The sequence below is a fragment of the Sorex fumeus genome, unplaced genomic scaffold, assembly GCF_029834395.1.
Source record: "Sorex fumeus unplaced genomic scaffold, SorFum_2.1 ptg000047l, whole genome shotgun sequence".
In the NCBI taxonomy this organism is placed as follows: Eukaryota; Metazoa; Chordata; class Mammalia; order Eulipotyphla; family Soricidae; genus Sorex; species Sorex fumeus.
The window spans coordinates 7,987,623-8,010,417 of record NW_026606104.1 but is presented as its reverse complement, the minus strand read 5'-3'; the positions used below and the strand labels follow the sequence as shown (position 1 = coordinate 8,010,417).

Genomic DNA, 22,795 nt, shown 5'->3' with positions numbered 1-22,795 from the left:
CATGAATTTATTGCTGGTAGACTAATGGAAATTACAGTGTGGATGCCAAGGATTACTGTGTAATTTCCATTACAAAAATAATGTGACTTAGCACACTAGGTTGGGTAATTCAGAAACATGGCTTAAGGGTTAAAAGGAAGCTCAGTTAAATTTTTTTTTTGTTTGGTGGGGAAGGAGGCACATGCTATAGTGCTCAAGTGCCACTCCTAAGAGACTATCTAGACCGCCAGGGTTCCTACATGCAAAATATTTGCTCCAGCCCTTTGAGCTATCCTCCACAGTCCTCTATTAAATGCTTTTCATAGAGACAGTTGGCCCATATCTAAGTTACATAAAATTAACCTTCATAAAGTAATGTTTATAAAGTATCACTACAAGTTTCTTATGTCATTATCTTTAGAAATAGCATGCTTTTATGAGCTTAATGTTTTTTAAAATTGGGCCACAGCTGGCGGTTCTCAAGGCTTACTCCTGGCTCTGCGCTTAGGGGGACCATGTGGATGCCAAGGATCAGACTTGGGTCAGCTGTGTATAAAGCAAGCACCCTACCCACTGTACTATCGCTCTGACCCCTAAAATGTATGCTTTGTTTTTAATTTTTTTTGGAGGAGGGGATCACATCTGGCCACCAGGGAACTGTACAGGATGCTGGGGACTGAACCTGGATTAGCCACCTGCAGGGCAAATGTCTTACCTGTTATCCTACCTCTCCAGTCCCTAAAATGCATGTCTGAAGTTCTGGACTCTTTCACATTTCTCCTGCAAATGGTATTACTGAGAATTAAGTAGAACTTCTTTGAAGGCTGGAGTGATAGTACAGTGTACAGTGGGCAAGGAGCTTGCCTTGCACATGGCCAACCCAGGTCTGATACATGGTCCCCAACTTCCTCAGAAGTGGTCCAGCCCTGAGCATCGCTGAGTGTGGCCACAAAACACAAAATAAGATTAGATTTTTCTTTTTCAGATTAGGTTTATTATCCCATTTGACAGTGGATGTAAACAGTTCCTTTTATAAAACTTATCACTACTCAAAAACATCTGAGGATTGGGAAGTAGTCTTTATAAAGTATTTGTCAAATGATGGGGCTTGAAGGAATTTTTTTCCCCAATATATGGTTAGGCCACAGAAAAGGTATGCATATAAACTAGAACTCCAATGCAAAGTGAAACAATACACAGTGAATTACGGATCTTCAAATGAAAGGAAGCACATGCTTGGCCAAGTTGAGGTCAACAAAGACTTTAAGGACTAGACAGGATTAACAATGAGAGGAAGATAAGTGGAATTTTTTTAATAGTATTTATTATATGCCATATCTCAGTCTTCAACACTTGTTTAACATGGTTGACCTCTACAAGCAGTAAAGCAATTAGAGCAACACTGGTTTATTGAATGAAAAATGTACATGCTAAAGCAATTTTGGGATTTCAAATAAAGAATTTTCATTTGGGGAAAGAGGCATACAGTTTAATGTACTCAACTATCAAATTTTACAACAATGAGTAAGGTTAAACATGTCTTGCAAATTGACATTTCTATTTGTAACACTTCAGTGTTATTTCAGTTTATTCTCTATGTATTGATGAAAGAATATCAATAATTCAAATACTTAGGACTGAAACTCTAGGTAGGCCTCGAACATTATAGTATTTTGCATTTATATTATTAAAAAGTGTAGACCAAACAAACTCTCCAGAGTTTAATTTTAGCACAATTTGAAAATTGAATTATAAAGGGCAGATATTATGCCTGTAGTAATTAAATTCTTAGCTTAAATGTTACTCTTGGTTAATACAGGTAGTTTGCGTAAATAATTTCACTTCCCATTTTGTGTTTATAAAAATAAAATGGTTCTTAATATTCCTAAATTTTTCTCAAAAAAAGTCATTCAGTTACGTGGCACAAATCATATTACGTAGAAGATACAACAAATTCAGTGTTTGGTAAGTTATCAAAGTACAGAATTGAAGTAACCAGTCATAAGAGGTAGAATACTTTAATCACAGTTTATAGAAAAGATGCAGTAGTTTTTATCTGTACAGTTTTATTAGAGTCTCGTAAGTTTGCTTCTCTGCGTTAGGTAAGGACTACTTTCTGAACGTTTAAAAAAAGCATTTTCTCTGCAAACGAAAGTAGCTGATAATGGCATTTACCTCAGTTTTGACCTGTTTTCCCAAGGTTATAAGATGGAGGGAAATACCTTTTTTTTTTAACCTTTCTGAGTATAAATTAGAAATGAAATCATTCTATCTTGATAATATTCCTCAGTGAGAATTCTAGCAGAATTTTATACTCAAACTTGTAAGCTGATTTTTTTTTTTCTTTTTGGCTTTTTGGGTAACACCTGGTTATGCTCAGGTTTTAGTTCTGTCTCTGCACTCAGGAATCACTCCTGGTGGTGAGCAGGGGCCCATATGGGATGCCAGAGATTGAGCCTAGGTTGGCCGTGTGCAAGAGAAATGCCCTACCCGCTCTACTATCACTCTGGCCCTGTAAATTGATTGTTTCTAACTCATCTGACAGTAACCTAAAAAAATCGATTTGTAATAGCAAAATACTATTACTTGAAGCAAAACTCCACAAACTCCAATAAACTAGGAAGACTGATACTCTATAGAGCTATTAATACAGAGTGGTTTTGAAAAACCTGTTTAAATTGAATTTATTTACTGAGGTTTCATTGGTGTACAAGTATGTAAATGGTTCTAATTTCTAGGGGTATAATGTTAACCACATCCAACACCAAGTGTTGCATCCCTTCACTGTCTGTATTGACCCATTCTGTCCACACTCTCACCTTTGGAAACCTCAGTTATGAGAATCTAAGGTAAGGGTTTGTTTTCACTGGACATTGTGTGAAAGTGACCTTGCTTTGGTTCTTTATGTACTATACACACTGTATGTTCATAACTTGGGCCTCAAGTTTTTAATTTTTACTTGAATTTGTCAAAGTGACCCGGAAGGTCATTTTACAAAATCAAACTTATGATAAACACCGTAATAAATATGCAGAGCCAGTACTAAACCTTAACTCTTAGATTTTACAAAATGTACCTGAATACACATTTTAAAAGAGAATTAAAAAATGTAGGAAAAATAAAACCCACAGCCAAGTATAGTTTCTTCTAATTAGCTGGAAATTTCATGATTTATATTAGAATTGGGTTATGATGAATCAAGTCAGATTCCAGATACTCATTTAAGTGAACTTGATTTTGATCAGATACCCTAAAATTTACCTATTTCTCATGGATTTTCTTGTTTCCTTTTTTGTTTTTGAGGGGGGCCACACAATAGGCACAGATCCTTTTAGCATCATTTCACAAACACTGGCAAAAAATATGACCATATTTTTAAGTTAAAAATATTTTTTTTTTTGCTTTGTTGGCCAGACATGGTGGTGCTTTGGGTCTACTAGCTTTGAGTTAAGGCTCAATCCTGGCTGTGTTCAGCCTGGGATCATCTCTCTCTGATGCCTAATAATTAAAATAGATCAATGTGATTATTAAAAATTTCATAAATTCTACACAGTTGTTTCTATTGACATTATAGGAGATGTATATGTAAAAAGTTCACTGTCTTTAATTCATAATTCTCAGATGAGTCATAATTTAATATACTGAAAATTTGCCCACGTTTATATAGAAACTTTGCATATAAAAATCTTCTTTAAGACATTGTTTACATTTGTTTACACTGTTTACCTTGTCTGCACGGCAAAGCCTGGCAAGCGTATTCTATATGCCAAACACAGTAACAACAAGTCTCACCATGAAGACGTTACTGGGCCCGCTCGAGCAACTCGATGAACAACGGGAGGACAGTGCTATAGTTTACATTTAGGCCCAAATCTTACTGATTTACATCATACATGACATCTGGAATTTTTTCCCAAAATTTAAGGACAAGCAGTTACTCATTTCATTCTTCCTATACTCTACAAAATATTATTTATTTAAGTACCAATAGAGCAAAAGTATTTGCACAGAAGTGAAGATTTTTCTTATATTAAAGTTGTACTTGTTTTGAAAACATTCTTAAAAATGATCTTGATTGTAATGGTATATTTTTTCTTTAAGGCCTACTTTTCCTTTTATCTTCAAATAGACTCTTCAGCATATAAACTTGAATAGCTGACACTGTCACCATGACCACTAAATTAACCAAAGACCAGAAATTGACTCTGTCAAAGTTGCTTTCTTGTATGTTTCGATCACGAGCTTCAAATGCTCTAAGCAGAGTTTGGATATGACCACTCTTGCTCAGTCTGGACTTGATACTGTTGATGGACTCCTGGGGAGAAATAATTATTTTTAAACAATACAGTGTTCATAGTTTAAATTAATTTTAAAAAGTAATTTATGGAGGCCAGAGCAGTGGTACAGTGGGTAGGTTGCTTGCCTTGCACGTGGCAACCCGGGTTCGATCCCAGGCATCTCATAGGGATCCCAAGCACACCAAGAGTAATTCCTGAGTGCAGAGATAGAAGTAACCCCTGAGCATTGCCTGGTGTGTCCCAAGAAGCCAAAAGGAAATAAAGATTTATAGTATCCTGATGTTTTTCTTACTTTAATATTCAAATGAAAGTTTTAAGAAGAGAAAGGATCTGGATTACCTAAAAATCACCTGAAAGGTTCTTGGTTCTTCTTATTCTTCTGATACGTTCAGACTGTTTATTTAACAAAGGAGCAAACCTACTGTGAATTGAAAATGTATTTGGGAAAAACCCTAGGAATTTTATATTTATTAGCTCTTTATTGATCTTTAAGAAGATCAATAAGGTTTTGGAGTCTGGAGTCTTTTTTTTTTTTTTTTTGGTGCACAAGTCACACACCTTGTTAGGTGTTTAGGGCTTTCTGCCTTCCAGGGTCACTCCTGTCGAGACTTGGGGGACCATATGGAATACTGGGGTTGGCTGGATTGGCTATATGCAAGGCAAGGACCCTACCACTACTATCACTCTAGCCCCGAAGTTTTAAAAATACCCAATAATAACTTTTAGGTATTTACACACTTAATGTGTTTTAGAATATTTTTTTCTTTTTTGGGTCACACCCGGCGATGCATAGTTACTCCTGGCTGTGCACTCAGGAATTACTCCTGACGTTGCTTGGGGGACCATATGGGATACTGGGAATCGAACCCGGGTTGGCCGTGTGCAAGGCAAATACCTTATCCGCTATGCTAATGCTCCAGCCCTTATTTTCTTTTTTATTTTTTATTAGTGAAACACCATGAGGTACAGTTGTAGATTTACAACTTTTTGTGCTTGGGTTTCGATAATAGAATGATCAGATACCCATCCCTCCACCAGTGCCCATTTTCCACCACCATGGATATTATCTCCCTCACCCCCATCCCCCCATCTCCCCCTGCCTCTGTGGCAGGGCAATCCCTTGTGTTCTCTCTCTCCTTTTGGGTATTGTGGTCTGCAAAAGAGGCATTGAGTGGCAAACATGTTCAGTCCATAGTCTACTTTCGACAAGGATCTCCCCTCCTGGGAGGATCCTCCAAACACCCTTTATTTGGTGCTCCCTTCTCTATCTGAGCTGCCCTTTTCCCTATAATGCCCGGCTGGCCTCTAAGCTAAGGAGTAATCCTCCTGGTGCTGATCTCAGCTATTCTTGGGTATTAATCTCATATTTTGTTACTTTATATCCCCCAGATGAATGCAATCTTTCTATGCCTATCCCTCTCTTTCTGACTCATTTCTCTTAGCATGATACTTTCCATGTTGTACCACTTGTATGTAAATTTCATGCCTTCATCTTTTCTAACAGCTACATAGTACTCCATTGTGTAGATGTACCAAAGTTTCTTTAACCAGTCATCTGTTCTTGGGCACTCAGGTTTCTTCCAGTTTCTGGCTATTGTAAAGAGTGCTGCAATGAACAAACAAGTGCAGATGTCACTTCGACTATACATTTTTGCCTCTCTGGGATATATTCCCAGGAGTGGTATTGCTGGGTCAAATGGGAGCTCAATTTCTAATTTTTTGAGAATCGTCCATACTGTTTTCCAGAAGGGCTGAACCAGTGGACATTCCCACCAACGGTGAAGGAGTGTCCCTTTCTCGCCACATCCACGCCAGCATCGGTTGCTTTTGTTCTTTTGAATGTGGGCCAGTCTCTGAGGTGTGAGATGGTATCTCATTGTGGTTTTGATCTGCATCTCCCTGATGATTAATGATGTAGAGCATTTTCTCATGTGCTTTTTTGCCATTCAGATTTCTTCTTTGAGAAAGTTTCTGTTCATTTCATTGCCCCATTTTTGGACGGGGTTGGATGTTTTCTTCTTGTGGAGTTTAACCAGTATTTTGTATATCCTGGATATCAACCCCTTGTCAGATGTGTATTCGGCGAATTTCCTTTCCCATTCTGTAGACTGTCTTTGTATTTTGGTCACTGTTTCTTTGGAGGTGCAGAAGCTTCTTAGTTTAAGATAGTCCCTTTTATCTATCTGTTTTCACTTGCTCGGCCAGTGGCATGGCATCTTTGAAGATACCATTAGCTTCAATGTCATGAAGGGTTTTGCCAACTTTGTCTTCAATGTACCTTATGGTTTCTGGTCTGATGTTGAGGTCTTTAATCCATTTTGATCTTACTTTTGTACATGGTGTTAGGCAGAGTTCTGAGCCCAGTTTTTTGCATGTAGCTGTCCAGTGATGCCAGCACAATTTGTTAAAGAGGCTTTCCTTACTCCACTTCACATTACTTGCACCTTTATCAAAGATTAGATGATCATATGATTGAGGGGAGATGTTAGTGTATTCAACCCTGTTCCATTGGTCTGCAGTTCTGCCTTTGTTCCAGTACCATGCTGTTTTAATTATTACTGCTTTGTAGTACAGTTTGAAGTTCGGGAGGTTGATTCCTCCCATTTTCTTTTTCCCAAGAATTGCTTTAGCTATTCGTGGGGGCTTATTGTTCCATATAAATTTCAGGAGTGTTTGCTCCATTTCTTTGAAGAATGTCATGGGTATCCTTATAGGGATTGCATTGAATTTATACAATGCTTTGAGAACTATTGCCATTTTGACAATGTTAAGTCTCCCGACCTATTAGCAGGGGATATCTTTCCATTTCCTCATGTCCTCTTTTATTTCCTGAAGTAGCGTTTTGTAGTTTTCTTTGTACAGGTCCTTTACTTCCTTAGTTAAGCTGATTCCTAGGTACTTGATTTTCTGGGGCACAATTGTGAACGGGATTGTTTTTTTCATGTCACTTTCTTCTCTCTCACTGTTTGTGTATAGGAAAGCCATAGACTTTTGGGTATTGATTTTATAGCCTGCAACTTTACTATATGAGTCTATTGTTTCTAGGAGTTTTTTGGTGGAGGTTATTGGGTTCTCTAAGTATAGTATCATATCATCTGCAAATAGTGAGAGCTTGATTTCTTCCTTTCCTACCTGAATGCCCTTAATATCTTTTTCTTGCCTAATCGCTATTGCAAGTACTTCCAGTACTATATTGAACATTAGTGGAGAGAGTGGGCATCCTTGTCTCGTCCCTGATCTTAGAGGGAAGGCTCTCAGTTTTTCCCCATTGAGGATGATGCTTGCTGTAGGCTTGTGGTAGATGGCTTTAATTATGTTGAGGAAAGTCCCCTCTATACCCATTTTGTCCAGCCCTTATTTTCTTCTTTAAATTGTTCGTGTCTGTTAACCTGGTCGAGTTTATTATATAGCAAACCACCAAATGATTCTATCTCACCAATTAGTAATAAAATCGAAAAATAATTTCAGATATACATCCAAGAATAATGAAGGGCAGAGCTTATCATGGTCACTGTTAAGCAGTGATAACCTAGTAATGAGTATATTATCCAGAAAAATACAGGATTCAGATAAAATTTAATACAACCATAATAGTTCTTTTCAATATGATAGACAGTTACTCAAATTTATTACCATACATAAATCAGGGTGTGGCAGGGGAGCGGGATATGACTCCAGAAAGATACTTGATTTAAAAAAAAAATGCGTGTGTGACGGTGGGGGTCTGAGGGCCTCATATACACAAGGCATGCATTCTACCACTGAACTATATCCCTGGCCTAGGAGCTTTATAATTAAATCTGAATTTTCTGTTCAACTGTGAACAAAGTCAATCTCTTGAGAATTCAGTGAAATTATTTATAACTACATAATTTTATTCTTGTTGAACAGGAATAGGGATCTCTATCAGTAATGAAGTGCATGCCTCACATAGGGAGGACATATTTTTCGATTCTTGGCAATGCATATGTGCACACCCCATCACTACCTCTATATATTTAAAATATGATTAAGAGTTTAAAAAAATAGGAAAATATAAATGGATAGTTGTACAAGTATGATTGTATCACACTCATCTTTTTGGCTTTTTGCCTTCCCAAGCAGTGCTAAGGCCACTCCTGGCAATTTTCAGTCAACTTGCCAGCAGTTCAATTGAGGACCCAAAGATGGAGGTGCTGCTTGGGCCCTGCAGTATTGAGCAGATGCCAGGGATTCCCCAGGTTGCCTTGCTGGTGTTGAGGATTATCCAGGTCTGCAAGACATAAGTCTTAATCCCAGTACTCTCTATCTGGATCATATCACTTTCATTTTGAGCCAGTTCTTTATATATACTAAATATCAGGGCTGAGGCTGCAGATAAGGCACTTGCGTTGCATGTGGCTGACCAATCCCCAACACCGCATATAGTCCCCGAGCCTGCCAGGAGTGATTCCTGAGCACGAGCAGGTATCCCCCACCTCCAAAGCTCTTGGAAAAATGTCTATACATTTAACTGTTTATAAATAACAGTTATTTTCAAATACTTTACAGATCATTATATCCCAAGGGAGTTTTGTATTTAAGAACCTGTATTCAAATTTTAATTTTCTCTTTTTAGTTACTTGATGGAAACATTATCTAACCTATATAAGCCACAGTTTCCATACTGAAAAGATGGAAATATATACTGGTTGACAAGTATGTAAATGTTTCACAGCATTAACTATCAGAATTAACTATTGTGTTATATCACAATCTGAGAATGCAGCTCGATGGTAGAACACACATTTTTCCTGTGTTAGGCTCTGGGTCTGAACTCTGGTGGAAAAAAACTCAAACATGAAATAAAAAACCATACTGACCAGAATATCTTCCAGTTTCAAATCCAACATGTCTGTGCCAGTAATAAATTTCTTCCAGTCCTCTTCTTGCTCTTGTTCTCCCATATTATCCAGAATTAATTCAAAGAAAATCACCTTCTCAGAAACAGTGCTGAATGTATTATCAAAACAAAACATGTAGTCACCAACTTCAGTCTCCACCCTGCATTTTAAAAAGTGCATGCCTTTAGTTTCTGTACTTCTGGGATCAACAGAATAGACAAAAGATAAATAATATGGTTTACAGAAGATGATTATGGACAGAAAGACCTAGAAATAATGGTCAAATATTTGCAACTTGGCATTTACTTGATAATTGAAATTATGGTAAATATTTTTGCATAGTATTGGTGATCGAACCTATAGCCTCACACATGTAGGGCAGGAACTTTACCACTGAGTCACACATCCCAGGTCTCCATAATAAATGACCTTGATCAAATTTTTGGGAAAGGTTAGAGTACTAACCTAGATCCATGATACTTCACAATCACTGTCACTGTCCTCCCGTTGTTCATCGATTTGCTCGAGCGGGCCCAGTAACATCTCCATTGGAGACTTTATTGTTACTGTGTTTGGCATATCAAATACATCACGGGTAGCTTGCCAGGCTCTGCTGTGGGGGCGAGATACTCTTGGTAGCTTCCCAGGCTATCTGAGAGGGGCGGAGGAATCGAACTTGGGTCGGCCATGTTGGCTGCGTGCAAGGCAAATGCCCTACCCGCTGTTCTGTCGCTCCACTCCATACGTCACAATATTATATGCTAAACTATTTCATAGTGTTCATTTCAGACACAAGTATGACTATCAATCCTTCCTTCAATTAGGATTAATGAAGTGAGTTCTGTGGTGCTGATGCTGTGGAGGCTTGCTAAGTAATGACTTGCAAGGACTCGCTCTCACCAACAGAGCCACATCCCCAGCCCACAATTTTATGGATTGTCTTGATTTTTGTGTCACACCTTACAGTGTTCAGGGGGACCCACACTTCAAATGCACCATCCTCAAATGTTTTGGTTAATTCTTTCATCTTGGTATTGTGGCCACATTATGATCATGCCCAGAGGCTATTGGTGGCTTGGTGCTCAGGAATAACCCCTACTGTTACTTGGGACCATATGCGGTGCCTGGTTCATGGCTACCACAGCCATATGTAAGGCAAGTGTCTTACCTCCTGTACTGTCTCTGGTCCCAAAATTTTATCTTCTAAAAGCCAGTGAATCGATTGTTCTAGATTCACTCTTCTATTTCTACCAATTAAGTTCATGTTTCTATTATGCTAAATAAAGTATGCATTTCTAATCTATAGAGGTTAGGGATGTGTCAGTGATCAACAACCAGAGCTTTTATTCAGTGGCATTCCCACAACTGAATAAATGCCACTCACCATTAAAACTTAACTTGGGGCTGGAGCGATAGCACAGCGGGTAGGGCATTTGTCCTGCATGCGGCCCACCCGGGTTTGATTCCCAGCATCCCATATGGTCCCCCAAGCACTGCCAGGAGTAATTCCTGAGTGCAGAGCTAGGAGTAACCCCTGCGCATTGCTGGGTGTGACCCAAAAAGCAAAAAACAAAACAAAAAAACCCCTTATGATCTTTTAAGTTAGCTTCAAATGCAAGACCACTGGCCTGGGAGAGTTAATTTAGCAGTGATTTTCCAATATGTAGAAAAATTGTGAACTGGAGCGATAGCACAATGGGTAGGACATTTGCCTTGCAAGCAGCCAGCCTGGCCAAGCTGGGTTTGATTCCTCCTCCCCTCTCGGAGAGCCCGGCAAGCTACTGAGAGTATCTCGCCCGCACGGCAAAGCCTGGCAAGCTACCCGTGATGTACTGGATATGCCAAACACAGTAACAACAAGTCTCGCAACAGAGACATTACTGGGCCAGCTCAAACAAATCGATGAACAACAGGAGGACAGTGCTATAGTGCTACAGTCTTCTAAATATAATATATTCAGCCAATCGCTAATGTTTTTTCCTATTTCTGACTTTTACTTAAGCATTACCAATTACTAGTAATGTGACTACATTTTAGCACATATAAATAAGAGGGTGGGCTGAAGAGATAGTCCACTGTTCACTGCTGTTCATCAATTTGCTCGAGCAGGCCCAGTAACGTCTCCATCGTGAGACTTGCTGTTATTGTTTTTGGCATATTGAATACGTCACGGGTAGCTTGCCAGGCTTTGCTGTGCGTGCCGGCGGGATACTCTTGGTAACTTGCTGGGCTCTCCGAGAGGGGTGAAGGAACCAAACTCGGGTCAGCCGCATGCAAGGCAAACACCCTACTCGCTGTGCTATCGCATACAGTGGGTAAAGTCCTTGCATGTGGCCAACTGTCCCTGGCACCCCACACAATCCAAACACTGCCAGGAGTAAGCCCTGAACACTGCTATGTTGTTTGTCTTAATCCTTACCATCAGATTTGGAAGCAGGCATAATGACCCCTTCAAAGTATGTTTCACAACGATTAAGATGCTTACCTATGACCATATAGCATGTTAAAAGCATAGATGAAAATTTGTTTTCTGATGAGAGTTAATTGATATTGCTCAGGGCCTGGCTCCCTTCTTTGCAACCTCCTCACTCATGATAAACCTGTGTTTCTGAGGATGTATTTAACTTTAGAAAGCAAATGCTAGTAAATCCAGAGAACAGTTTTAAAAGGAAAAATATAAAATAAGCGACATAATTATTATGTAACACAATAGAGAGCTGTGGGCATTCCTGAGGATTATTTTCCATTTTCTGATTTAATGGCCTTATTTTAAGTGTTTAACCACTAAATGGGTAGGAGCGATAGCACAGCGGTAGGGCATTTGCCTTGTGTGCAGCCAGCCTGGCCGAGCCGGGTTCAATTCCTCTGCCCCACTCGGAGAGCCCAGCAAGCTACTGAGAGTAACTCGCCCGCACAGCAATGCCTGGCAAGCTACCTGTGATGTATTCAATATGCCAAACACAGTAACAAGTCTCATGATGGAGATTCTACTAGGCCCGCTCGAGCAAATCGATGAATAACGGGAGGACCGTGACCGTGAACCACAAAATGTGTCTACCCTGATTAGACAGAAGGACAGCATTCACTTGGACTGTATTCTCAGCATGTGCCTGGGAGAGAAGGTAGAGAAGGATGACATTTTCATAAGGGATGGGTAAAAACTGGCTCAAGAGTGGGGAAAAAGGAACTTTGACCCTTCGAAGTCAATCATGACAAAATCTTTTTCTTTGAGATTTTTTTGGTTTTGTTTTTGGGCAATACTTTGGGGTTACTCCTGGCTCTGTGCTCAGGAATTACTCCTGGTAGAGCTCAAGGGGTGCTGGGGACCAAAACCAGGTTGGTCATGTGTAAGGCAAGCGCCTTATCCATTGTACTCTCTCCAGTCCCTTCTTTAGGATTTTTGAGTTCCATCTGGTGGTGCTTGTGGACTACTACTGGCTCTGTGTTTGGTGAGACCATGTGGTACCAAGAACAGAACTGGGGTTGACCCTTACAGGGCAAGTATATACTACATCACTGGCCCCTAATAAATCTTATTAGTATTTAATTTCTCTCATTAGGTTTTCGTGGGCATATGAAAGCAGTCCTAGTTATACTTCATGAAAGATACAAAAGGAATATAAAAGGGCTGGAGAGATAGCATTGCAGATAGGGTACTTTCCTTGCATACAGCTGACCTGGGTTTGATTCCCCAAGCATAGAGCCAGATAGTTATCCCTGAATACCACCTGGTATAACCCAAAAACTGAAAAAAGACCAATAAAACAAAATATCTTGTACAAGAACAGTGCTATTAGATGACAGTAAACTTGACAGTGTGACTGTAAGACACCAGATCGATCAACTGCAAAGCTGAATTTTTTTTTTGTTTTTTATTTTTTGAAACTATAGTTTTGAAGATATAAAATAAAAAGTCGCCCTTGTGTTCCTATTGATATTACTGGCTCCCATGTGAAGTCTTCTTTTGAGACTTAAATTCAGCTGTCTAGAAAAATTTTGCATTCATGTAGGATTCTTCACTCCAGGTAGTGTTAGACAGATATTACTTAATATGTCTACAGCTCTGATTAGAAACACTTTTACTAAATTTTACATCTGGAAGGGCAGTATTTGTTTCAAAGAGTTAATTTAAAGGGGAAAAAAGATTTCAGTGTCATAACTAACATTCTTTTCACACTAACATGGGCTAGAGCAGTAGTACAGTGTGTAGGGTGCTTGCCTAGCATGTGGCCAACCCAGGTTCAATCCCAGGCACCCCATATGGTTCCTGAGCACCACTAGGAGTGATCCCTGAGCAGAGCCAAGAGTGAGCCCTCTACACTGCCAGGTGTGGCAAAAACAAAAATGTTATTGGTAAAGTTAAAAATTTGTTCAAGTCTAACATAGTAGATTTTAAGTCTATTTCAGTGATTAAGAATGAGTCAGTTGAATTGCCTGGTTTTAAATCCTGATTTTTCCGTTTTCTAGCATATACCCGAGAGGAACTTAAGCTGCTTTACACTGCATTTTCCACATAAGTAAATGATAATACCATTTGCATTTTAGGATTATAATTTTAAAAAATTAACACATGTAAAGTACTTAGAACAGTTGCTTTGCATATGGAAAGAGCTCAGTAAATAGAAAATGTCATAATCATTATTATTTTTCTCCTCATGATTTAATGAATAGTAATTCTATGCAAAAAAGCAATAGGAAGCCTTTTCCTAATAGTCAATTTTAATTTTTCTCTAGAACAGCATATTATTACTCTGAAAAAATGTCAGAAATTGTTTTTTCTATACTGAAATTCAAAGATTAAGCTAAAAATTTACTTTTCATATAGATCACTGTCACTGTCCTCCCATTGTTCATCATTTTGCTCTAGTGAGCACCAATAACATCTCCATTGTGAGACTTGTTACAGTTTTTGGCATATCGAATACGTCATGGCTAGCTTGCCAGGCTTTGCCATGCAGCCGGAATACTCTTGGTAGCTTTCCAGGCTCTCCGAGAGGGGCAGAGGAATCAAACCTGGGTCGGTGGCATGCAAGGCCAACGCCATACCCGCTATGCTATCGCTCTGTCCCTGTCATATAGATATCAAAGAGAAAATACAGATAATACCATGCATAGTCAATTAATTTTTATAAATAATCTGGCCCTACTTTAGGGCCGGAGTGATAGTATTGGGGAACTTGCCTTGGACACAGGTGACGCAGGTTCGGTTCCTGGCATTCATATGTCACCTGAGCACCACCAGGAGTGATTCCTGACTGGTGCAGAGCTAGGACTAAGCCATGAACACCGCAGTTTGAACCCCCCAACCAAAAAAAAAAAAAAAAATTAAAGATTTTTATTTAATAACTGATGCAACATTTCCCCTTGGCTCTATACAAGCAAAATGCCATTTTAAAAAGTACACTGAGGGGCTGGAGAGATAGCACAGCGGGTAGGGCGTTTGTCGTGTACAGAGTCGACCTAGGTTCAATTCCCAGCATCCCGTATGGTCCCCCAAGCACCGCCAGGAGTAGTTCCTGAGTGCAGAGCCAGGAGTAATCCCTGTGCATTGCCGGGTGTGACCCAAAAAAGCAAATATAAATAAATAAAAAGTACACTGAAATGCCTAACAAGTTGTTTTCCCCTCTTTCATATATGTATTTAGTACTCAGTAGTATCAAATATAGGTACTTTGGTTAACAAAGACCAATAATTATAATAATATCTAGTACTTACATAGTGCTTAAATGCCAGGGATGTTCTAAGCATCATATGGTAGAAAGTAAGAATTTTTGGTCCATACTGTCTCCTCCTCTTAATAAATATGTATCCCTGCAGACTTATTTAACTTCTCTGAGTCTCCTTGTCTGTAAACATTCCTTGTCTGAAAAATGGGAATTGGGGAATCAAAGAATCTACCTCACAGTAGGTTGGAAAGATTAATTTAGAAGTTTATAAATGCAAAGCCTAATTTGTGGCAGATATTTGACACTGCTTTCTTTTCTTCTGTAAACTCAATTTAGTTTTAACACATCAACAGTATGAAATACAGGGGCTGGAGCGATAGCACAGCGGGTAGGGCGTTTGCCTTGCACACGGCCGACTCAGGTTCAATTCCCAGCATCCCATATAGTCCCTTGAGCACTGCCAAGAGTGATTCCTGAGTGTAGAGCCAGGAAAAACCCCTGTGCAATGGTGCAATGCCGGGTGTGACCTCCCCCCCCCCCCCAAAAAATATGAAATACAGAAAGTGCCGTGTTAAAATAATTAGTCAGGGAAAGACTGGTGAACACAAAAAAAGAATGTGAGATTTAAGAAAACCTGTAACTCATAGAGTAATAATAAGTATTTTACTTCTATAGTTTTATATGGTCAGATATTTTGCTTACAGATTTTCTAATTATCTATAGAGTAAGGTCTCAGTAAAAATACAATTTTCACATAAACACAAAGATGTCGGATTATTTTCAAAGAAAAAATAATGGGTAAAGATTTGGCCAGTTGCTCAAGACTTTTAGGAAATATACCTGAAAAAGCAAGGAAAACCTTGTTAGCCATAAAGGCAAGTTTAAAATGATACTACAGAGTGACTATAATACATGCAGAATACTCATTTAATTTTAAAGCCAAGAAAAAAATTTAGGATAAAAAAAAAACATTAACAAAATACTTTTGTGTAAGATAAACAGACTGTTTAAAATAAAATGCTCATATGGATGGAATCTTTAATAGTAATTGTACTAGGGAGATAGCTCCAAGAGCTAGAGCACATGCAAAGCATGCAGGAAACCTGTATTAGATCCCTGACATATCGCTCTCTAAGCACCACTAGCTATGGCAGAAAAACCAAGTGTCAGCGCCCCCCACACGCACACCCAGCAAAAGTGCTAAATTACCTTTCCCTGCAAATGGCACACTGATACTTCTGGGAATTCAAAAGATTACTTACGTATGCACGCCATCTGATTTCCTTTGTTCAAAAACTAAAGTCCTTCCTTCTGGTGAGACAAGAAGAAAATCAACATCTAATCCTGCTCCATCTAAAACCTATGGAAAAGAACAGAAGAGGGTACATTATAAATTCTGAAAATAAAAGTAAATCACTGCTCCATCTAACACCTATGGAAAAGAACAGAAGAGGGTACATTATAAATTCTGAAAGTAAAAGTAAATCATACCACGAAAAGATTTTCTGGGTTTTTTTTGGTTTGTTTGTTCACACCCAGCAATGCACAGGGGTTACTCCTGGCTTTGCACTCAGGAATTACTCCTGGCGGTGCTTGGGGGACCATGTGGGATGCTGGGAATCGAACCCGGGTCGGCTGTGTGCAAGACAAACGCCCTACCCTACCCACTGTGCTATCACTCCAGCCCCAGACTTCCTTTCTAAACCTAGAGTTAGGTTAAGAAAATCATCAGGGCTGGAGCGATAGTACAGTGGGTAGGGAGTTTGCCTTATATGAGGCTGACCCAGGTTCGATCCCCAGCATCCCACAGGGTCCCCGAGCACTGCCAGGAGTGATCCCTAAGTGCAGAGCCAGGAGTAACCCCTGACCATCGCCGGGCATAAGCCAAAAAGTGAAAATAAATAATAAAAGAAAATCATCAAACTCATTTTAGGGCTGGGTGGAAAAATCATGTAATTCTAGTCATTTTTGAAACTCTACACTCCTACCCCTACTTTTTAGCCCAATTCCTATTACCTAAATTTATGCCTTACAGGTAAGTACTGAAGCAGTCTTCCTAAAACGGCCTTCATGAAAATCCCCATATAGTAGGGAGAAAATATAGAGAATTTAGGGGCCAGAGAGAGGGCTTAAAGAGCCAGTGTGCATGGTTTGCATGTGGGAGCACTGGGTTCAAACTGTAGCACAGCATAGTTCCCCAGTGACACCTAATGGGACTTTAAAAAAGGGGGGTGGGATTAAATGGTGCTCCTTTTACTTAGGTAAATTTTCTGAGTTTATTCCTACTCTATAATTAAAGGCCTCCATAATCTGACTCTAACTGACCTGTTCAACAAATAAATGCCATTCCCCAATAAAAACTCTATTCCTAATAGACCATTTCCTTAATTTTAAGACACTTAAAGATTTTGTTTTTTTGGCCACACCTGGTGGTGCTCAGGAGTTACTCCTGGCTCTGTGTCCTGGGATCATTCATGAAGTTGCTTGGCGGATTTATGTTAAGCTGGGAATTGAACTGTACTGTCAGGGCTAGGGAGACAGCTCCAAGAGCTAGAGTATGTGCAAAGCATGTAGGAAACAAAGCATGTAGATTCCTGACACATCGCTCTCTAAGCAACACTGGCTGTGGCAGAAAACCCAAACGTCAGGCCCCAGCACCCAGTAAAATTCAAGATTACATCCTACAATTCACAATTAGAGTCATGTGCCTTGTAATATCTCTCTGACTAAACCATTTTCATGAAACTCTAAAAGTTAGATCTTAATGTTATTCTAATTTTAGAAAGAAAAAAGAAAAACTAAACAGAAACAGGTGATTTTATATTGCGGGTGTGGTGGGAAGAGGATGTGCACTTGATTGTGCTCAGGGGCCAGTCCTGGCTCTGCAATCAGGGATCACTCTTGTCCAATGTGACTCATTTGGATCTCTAATACCACAACCAAGTGTGCACAAGCCCTAGTCACCGCCACAGAAAGAAAAGGGGAAGAGAAATATGTAATGAGAAAAAAAATTTCTTTAAACTAGGTGCAGCGACTAGACTCAATGCCAGCAATTTTGGAACATATATCATGGCCCACAGAGGGGGAACTCTATGCCACATGCAGGAAGTGCCTGGAGTCCAGAATAAGCTTCTCAGGAAAGAAAGATCCACTCAGCATGGCAGCCAGAAACCTCATTCCAGGAATTTCAGAGCTGAGAATTCTCTACTGCGAGAGCCACAAGCTACAAAAAAACATGCACAGGAACTTGGCAGGAAAACTGGCACAGCAAGCAAGACTGAGACCCCTGTCCCCTGCCATGGAAATACTGGCAAGACAGTCTCCATCAGAAACTCATGTTATAAGAGATCAGACACTGGGTCTAGAGAAAGATCTGATAGCCCAATGATTGGGCTCAGAGAATGAGCTGGTCTCGTTACAGAATGGGGGGTGGGAGGGGGGGCAGCTGAGCATTTCACACTCAGGCTGATCTCCCAACCTGGAACAGATAGTGGCGGAACTCTACACCTCAAACCCATTCTTCACCTCCTCAAACCCCAAGGCCCAAAAAACAAAGAACACAAATCAAGACCACAGCACCTCCTACTGGAAAATCAAGGCAAATGCCAAAAGAGATTGATTCCTAAGGCAAGAGGGAAAGATAATTCTTCAGAAATCAATCTTAACTACAGGGAAATGGAGAGTCTAATGAATTTAAAATAACATGATGAAAATAAAAGAGAAACATCAAGAGCACACAACAGTTTATTCGTAAAGTGAATTCACAGGGAATTCTTAAAGTATTTTTTTAAAATGTTAAGAATTTAAAAACATTTTTAAAAATTTACAAGACTGTTAATGATTGGGTTTCACACATAACAAAACTGCTGCCAAAGGGAGTTCTTGACCAGAGATGGAAACTATAAAAAATTCTAGACAGATGGAGCCAAAGTGATAGTACAGTGGGTAGGGCACTTAACTTGCATGAGGCTGACTGTCACTGCTTTGATCCCAGGCACCCTACCTACATGGTCACCGGAGCCCTGCCAGGAGGATCCCTCAGCACAGAACTAGGGTAAGTCTGAACACTGCTGGATGTGACCCTAATAAACAAGCGAAAAGAGATCCTGGATATGAAAAGCATCAGGAATGAAATGGAAACCTACTAATAAGCAGAGTCAATTTAGCAGAGAGAAGAATAAATGAAATTGAAGATAAAATTCTAGTAATGATTCAAATGGAAGATGATTTAGGAAAACCGAAGAAGCGTTTCAAAAACTATCTCATTTCATCAGAAGAGAAACTATATGGATAATTGAGAGAGAAAATGAAGAAAGAGCCTATTATTCAAAGAAATAACAGCTGACAGGGTTAAGACAGTACAGAAATTTTGGTGTGCTTGTCTGGAGTTTGAGTGTGGCAGAGAGACTGGTTCAAATCCGGTCACTCATGGTACCTCTAGCATGGTTCCTGAGCCATGCTAGGTGTACCTCCAAAAACCTAAAAAACGTCAACCCAAACAAACAAAAAGCTAGGAACTTCCCAAGGAAAAAATTCTAGAAACCCAGATTTCTAAAATTCATGTGCCAGAGAGATAATACAACAGGTAAGGTCATTGTCCGGTAGGCAGCAGACCAGGGTACAACCCCAGTACCCTCAAGTGATCCCTGAGCACTACCAAGTGTGGCCAAAAAACAAACAAACAAAAACACACACACAAAGAAAATTAAAAGCTAAATCAATCCAGGTATGTGTAATATAACAAATACTGTATTTTCTATGTGCCAGGAAGGTCTATGAACACCAATTAATTCATTTTTGCGGGGAGAGAAGGGTTGGGGGTCACACCTGATGGCGCTATCATTTCAACCCCTCTGTAACTCATATTTTCATATCAATTCTATGAGGTAATTATCTATCACAAGAGTTAGCAAGCTTGATTAAGACGGAGTAGGCATTTTATCTCTAGAGATGTAGCTCTTAATACTGTGGGCTGGAGTGATAGCACAGCGGGTAGGGCGTTCGCCTTACAAGCGGCCAACATGGCCGACCTGAGTTCGATTCCTCCGCCCCTCTCGGAGAGCCCGGCAAGCTACCGAGAGTATTCGATATGCCAGACACAGTAACAATACTGTGATTAGTAAATAAAATAAATTTAATCCCTAATTCATAGGCAAGTAGTCTTTTGGGTCACACTCATTGGTGCTCTGGGGCTATTCCTGTTCACTGCTTGAGGTTGCTCCAGCAGTGATTGGGGAAACACGAAGAGCTGAGGGATGGAAACCAAGACCTGAACATGCAAAGCATGCAAGTCCTGTCCTACAACTCTATCTCCCCCACCACAAATACTTGGAATTTTTTTTTTGCGGGGGGGGGGGGGGGGGGGGGAGAAAGGTGGGGAGTGGAGAACTTGTGTGGGAGGAGGGTGCATCACACCTGCTGGTGCTTAGGGCGACTTCCTCTGTGCTGAGAAAGTGGCAGTACTAGAAGATGAAACCAACCAGGACTACTGCACGCACAGCATGTGCTGCAGCTCTTTCAACTCTTCTGCACTTTAATACAAATTGCTTTCTTTTTCTTTTAGCTTTTTCTTCATGCTGAGGGATCCAGTTCAGGACCTCATATACATTCTTTCTACTGCTCAGGTACATCTCCAGATCTTACAAATCATTTTCCTATCTCCACTATTTTCACTGGCCCCCATTTGGTTTTCCTGCCTAACTTCACTCTCCTTATATCCATCTTCCACACTGTATCAGTGATCGATTTGAAACACGGTTAAAACTCTTACTACCGGGGCTGGAGAGATAGCACAGCGGGTAGGGTGTTTGCCTTGCACGCGGCTGACCCGGGTTCGATTCCCAGCATCCCATATGGTCCCCTGAGCACCGCCAGGAGTAACTCCTGAGTGCAGAGCCAGGAGTAACCCCTGTGCATCGCCAGGTGTGACCCAAAAGAGCAAAAAAAAAAAAAGAATCAAAACAAACTTTAAAAAAAAAAAACTCTTACTACCATTATTAAATTTTTGTGAACTTTTTAAGTTCTAATAAAGGCAAAGGGTTTAGCATGCACACAAGGCAAGATTCATAACTGCACATTCTAACCATTGGGGCAAATCTCTTATTCTATTCCTACCTCAAACTACTGCGTCTTAAAGAGTAATACAAATTCTTAGCTGAAGTCCATTATATACAGACTACCACCAAAACACACTACCATTTTCAAAGGTTTTTTTCCCCCCTTTCCTGAGAGGTTCTTCATCATGCATTCCTATCTTGGTCCTGAGCACGGGAATCAGCCCTGAGCACCAATGGGTGTGGCCCCATAAAAATAAATAAATTATAAATAAAGGGGCCGGAGAGATGGGGGAAGGGGCTGAGCCCAAGTTTTGCATTACCCTGGGTTTGATCCCTACACCACCCGAGCCAGGAGTAGTCCCCAGTCTTACAGGGAGTGAGCTCCCAACACACACCACCATTATGAGTAACGTTTGCTTGAGCGGGCCCAGTAACGTCTCCATTGGAGACTTTGTTGTTACTATGTTTGGCATATCGAATACATCACAGGTAGCTTGCCAGGCTCTGCCGTGCGGGCGAGATACTCTCGGTAGCTTGCCGGGCTTTCCGAGAGTAACATTAAAAAAATAATTAGAAGATAAATCACAACAATGTTGTTTGTTTTGCAACGCTACCTGGAAATATCGAAATCAGTTAGTGGAACTAACAAGACTTCTCAACTACTCTCTACCCAGAATCGACCACATCCATGAGGGGAACTCCCTAAATAATATTCTTTTTATTTCTTTCTACTACTGCTCAGGTACATTGGAGCAGCAAAAAAAAAAAAAAAAAAAAGAGGAGGAGCAATATAATGCTTAAAACCCTAGAAGGTAAACTTGAATCCACAACTGGATTTTATATTTATTTGAAAGTAATGGATGAATGCATGGCTTGGCAAGGCAAACGCATCGTTTCAAAATATTCCCCCACCTCCACCCCCACTACCCCCTCATCGGGCTGGCTGGCGATTTCACAGTCACAACTCCAAAACTCGGAGGCGACCGACGCCGGTGACGACGATGGGTCACCTCGGAACTGGGTGAAAGGGTGCCCGCCACCGGGACCGCCGTCTGGTCCAATGACGGAGGAGAACGTGCATCAGCCGCGCGTTGTGAAATCGTGAAATCCGGGGTGGGCGCCGGCCGGAACGCCGCGGGGGCGGGAGCACCGCCGGGCGGGCCCGCGGGGGGCGCCGGGCTCGGGCCCCGCCGGCCTCGAGGCCCCCCGGCCCCCGCCTCGCTCCCCGCGCCTGCGCGGACCAGCTGGGCTCCCGGGCGGCCGCCGCCTCCGCCACCACACCACCCCGGCGGGCCGCAGGAAGTTTGGAAGCGGGTGCGCGAGGCGACGACGGGATTGCAGCTGGGCTGAGGGCGGGAGGCGGCCTCACGCCCCGCAACCCCCCGCCCCCGCCCCCGCCACTCACTTGGTACTCGATCTCCAGCGAGGCCTTCGGGGGCATCGGCTGGTAGAAACACTCCTTCAGGCCGGCCGGCAGGGTAAACGTGAAGTCGCTGTCGAGGGAGGGCGCGAAGCCCGCCGCCCCCGGCGGCAGCAGCACGGCGGCCAGAGCGCTCAGGAGCAGCGCCGGCCGGGGCGGCCAGGTCCCGGCGCCCATCCCGCTCGGGGGAGAGCTCGGGGCGCACGTGGCGTGGGGTAATGGGCGTCCCGGCTCCGCTAGCCCCTCTCTGGGCGCCTTCGTGGCGCTGGTGGTGGTGGTGGTGCGAGGGGGAGGACCCCGCGAGCAACTCGAGGTGACGGCCGCACAGCGGCCAGAGCTCCGTCTGAGAGGAAACGCCTGCCTCAGAGGGCTACGAGCTGAAGGCGGGGCCGGCAGGGTCTTTCCGCACCCTCCTCGCCGCCTCTCAGCGCTCTCGGGCGGGGAGGGAGCTCCGGCCGCTCCCCAGCCCGACGGGCCGCAGGTTCCCAGGGCTTCCCCTACCCAATGGGCGTCG

General features: G+C 41.5%; 1 protein-coding gene across 1 annotated transcript; it reads right to left on the bottom strand.

Moving 5' to 3' along the window:
- Positions 1-950: 950 nt before the first annotated feature.
- TMED5 (transmembrane p24 trafficking protein 5) lies at positions 951-22,756 on the bottom strand. Its single transcript, XM_056123616.1, has 4 exons — positions 22,267-22,756; positions 16,068-16,165; positions 9,119-9,299; positions 951-4,294 (listed from the first exon to the last, which is right to left on the bottom strand). Exons 1-4 carry the CDS (start codon positions 22,456-22,458, stop codon positions 4,076-4,078), a joined length of 690 nt encoding a protein of 229 aa, XP_055979591.1. The 5' UTR covers positions 22,459-22,756; the 3' UTR covers positions 951-4,075.
- Positions 22,757-22,795: the final 39 nt, after the last annotated feature.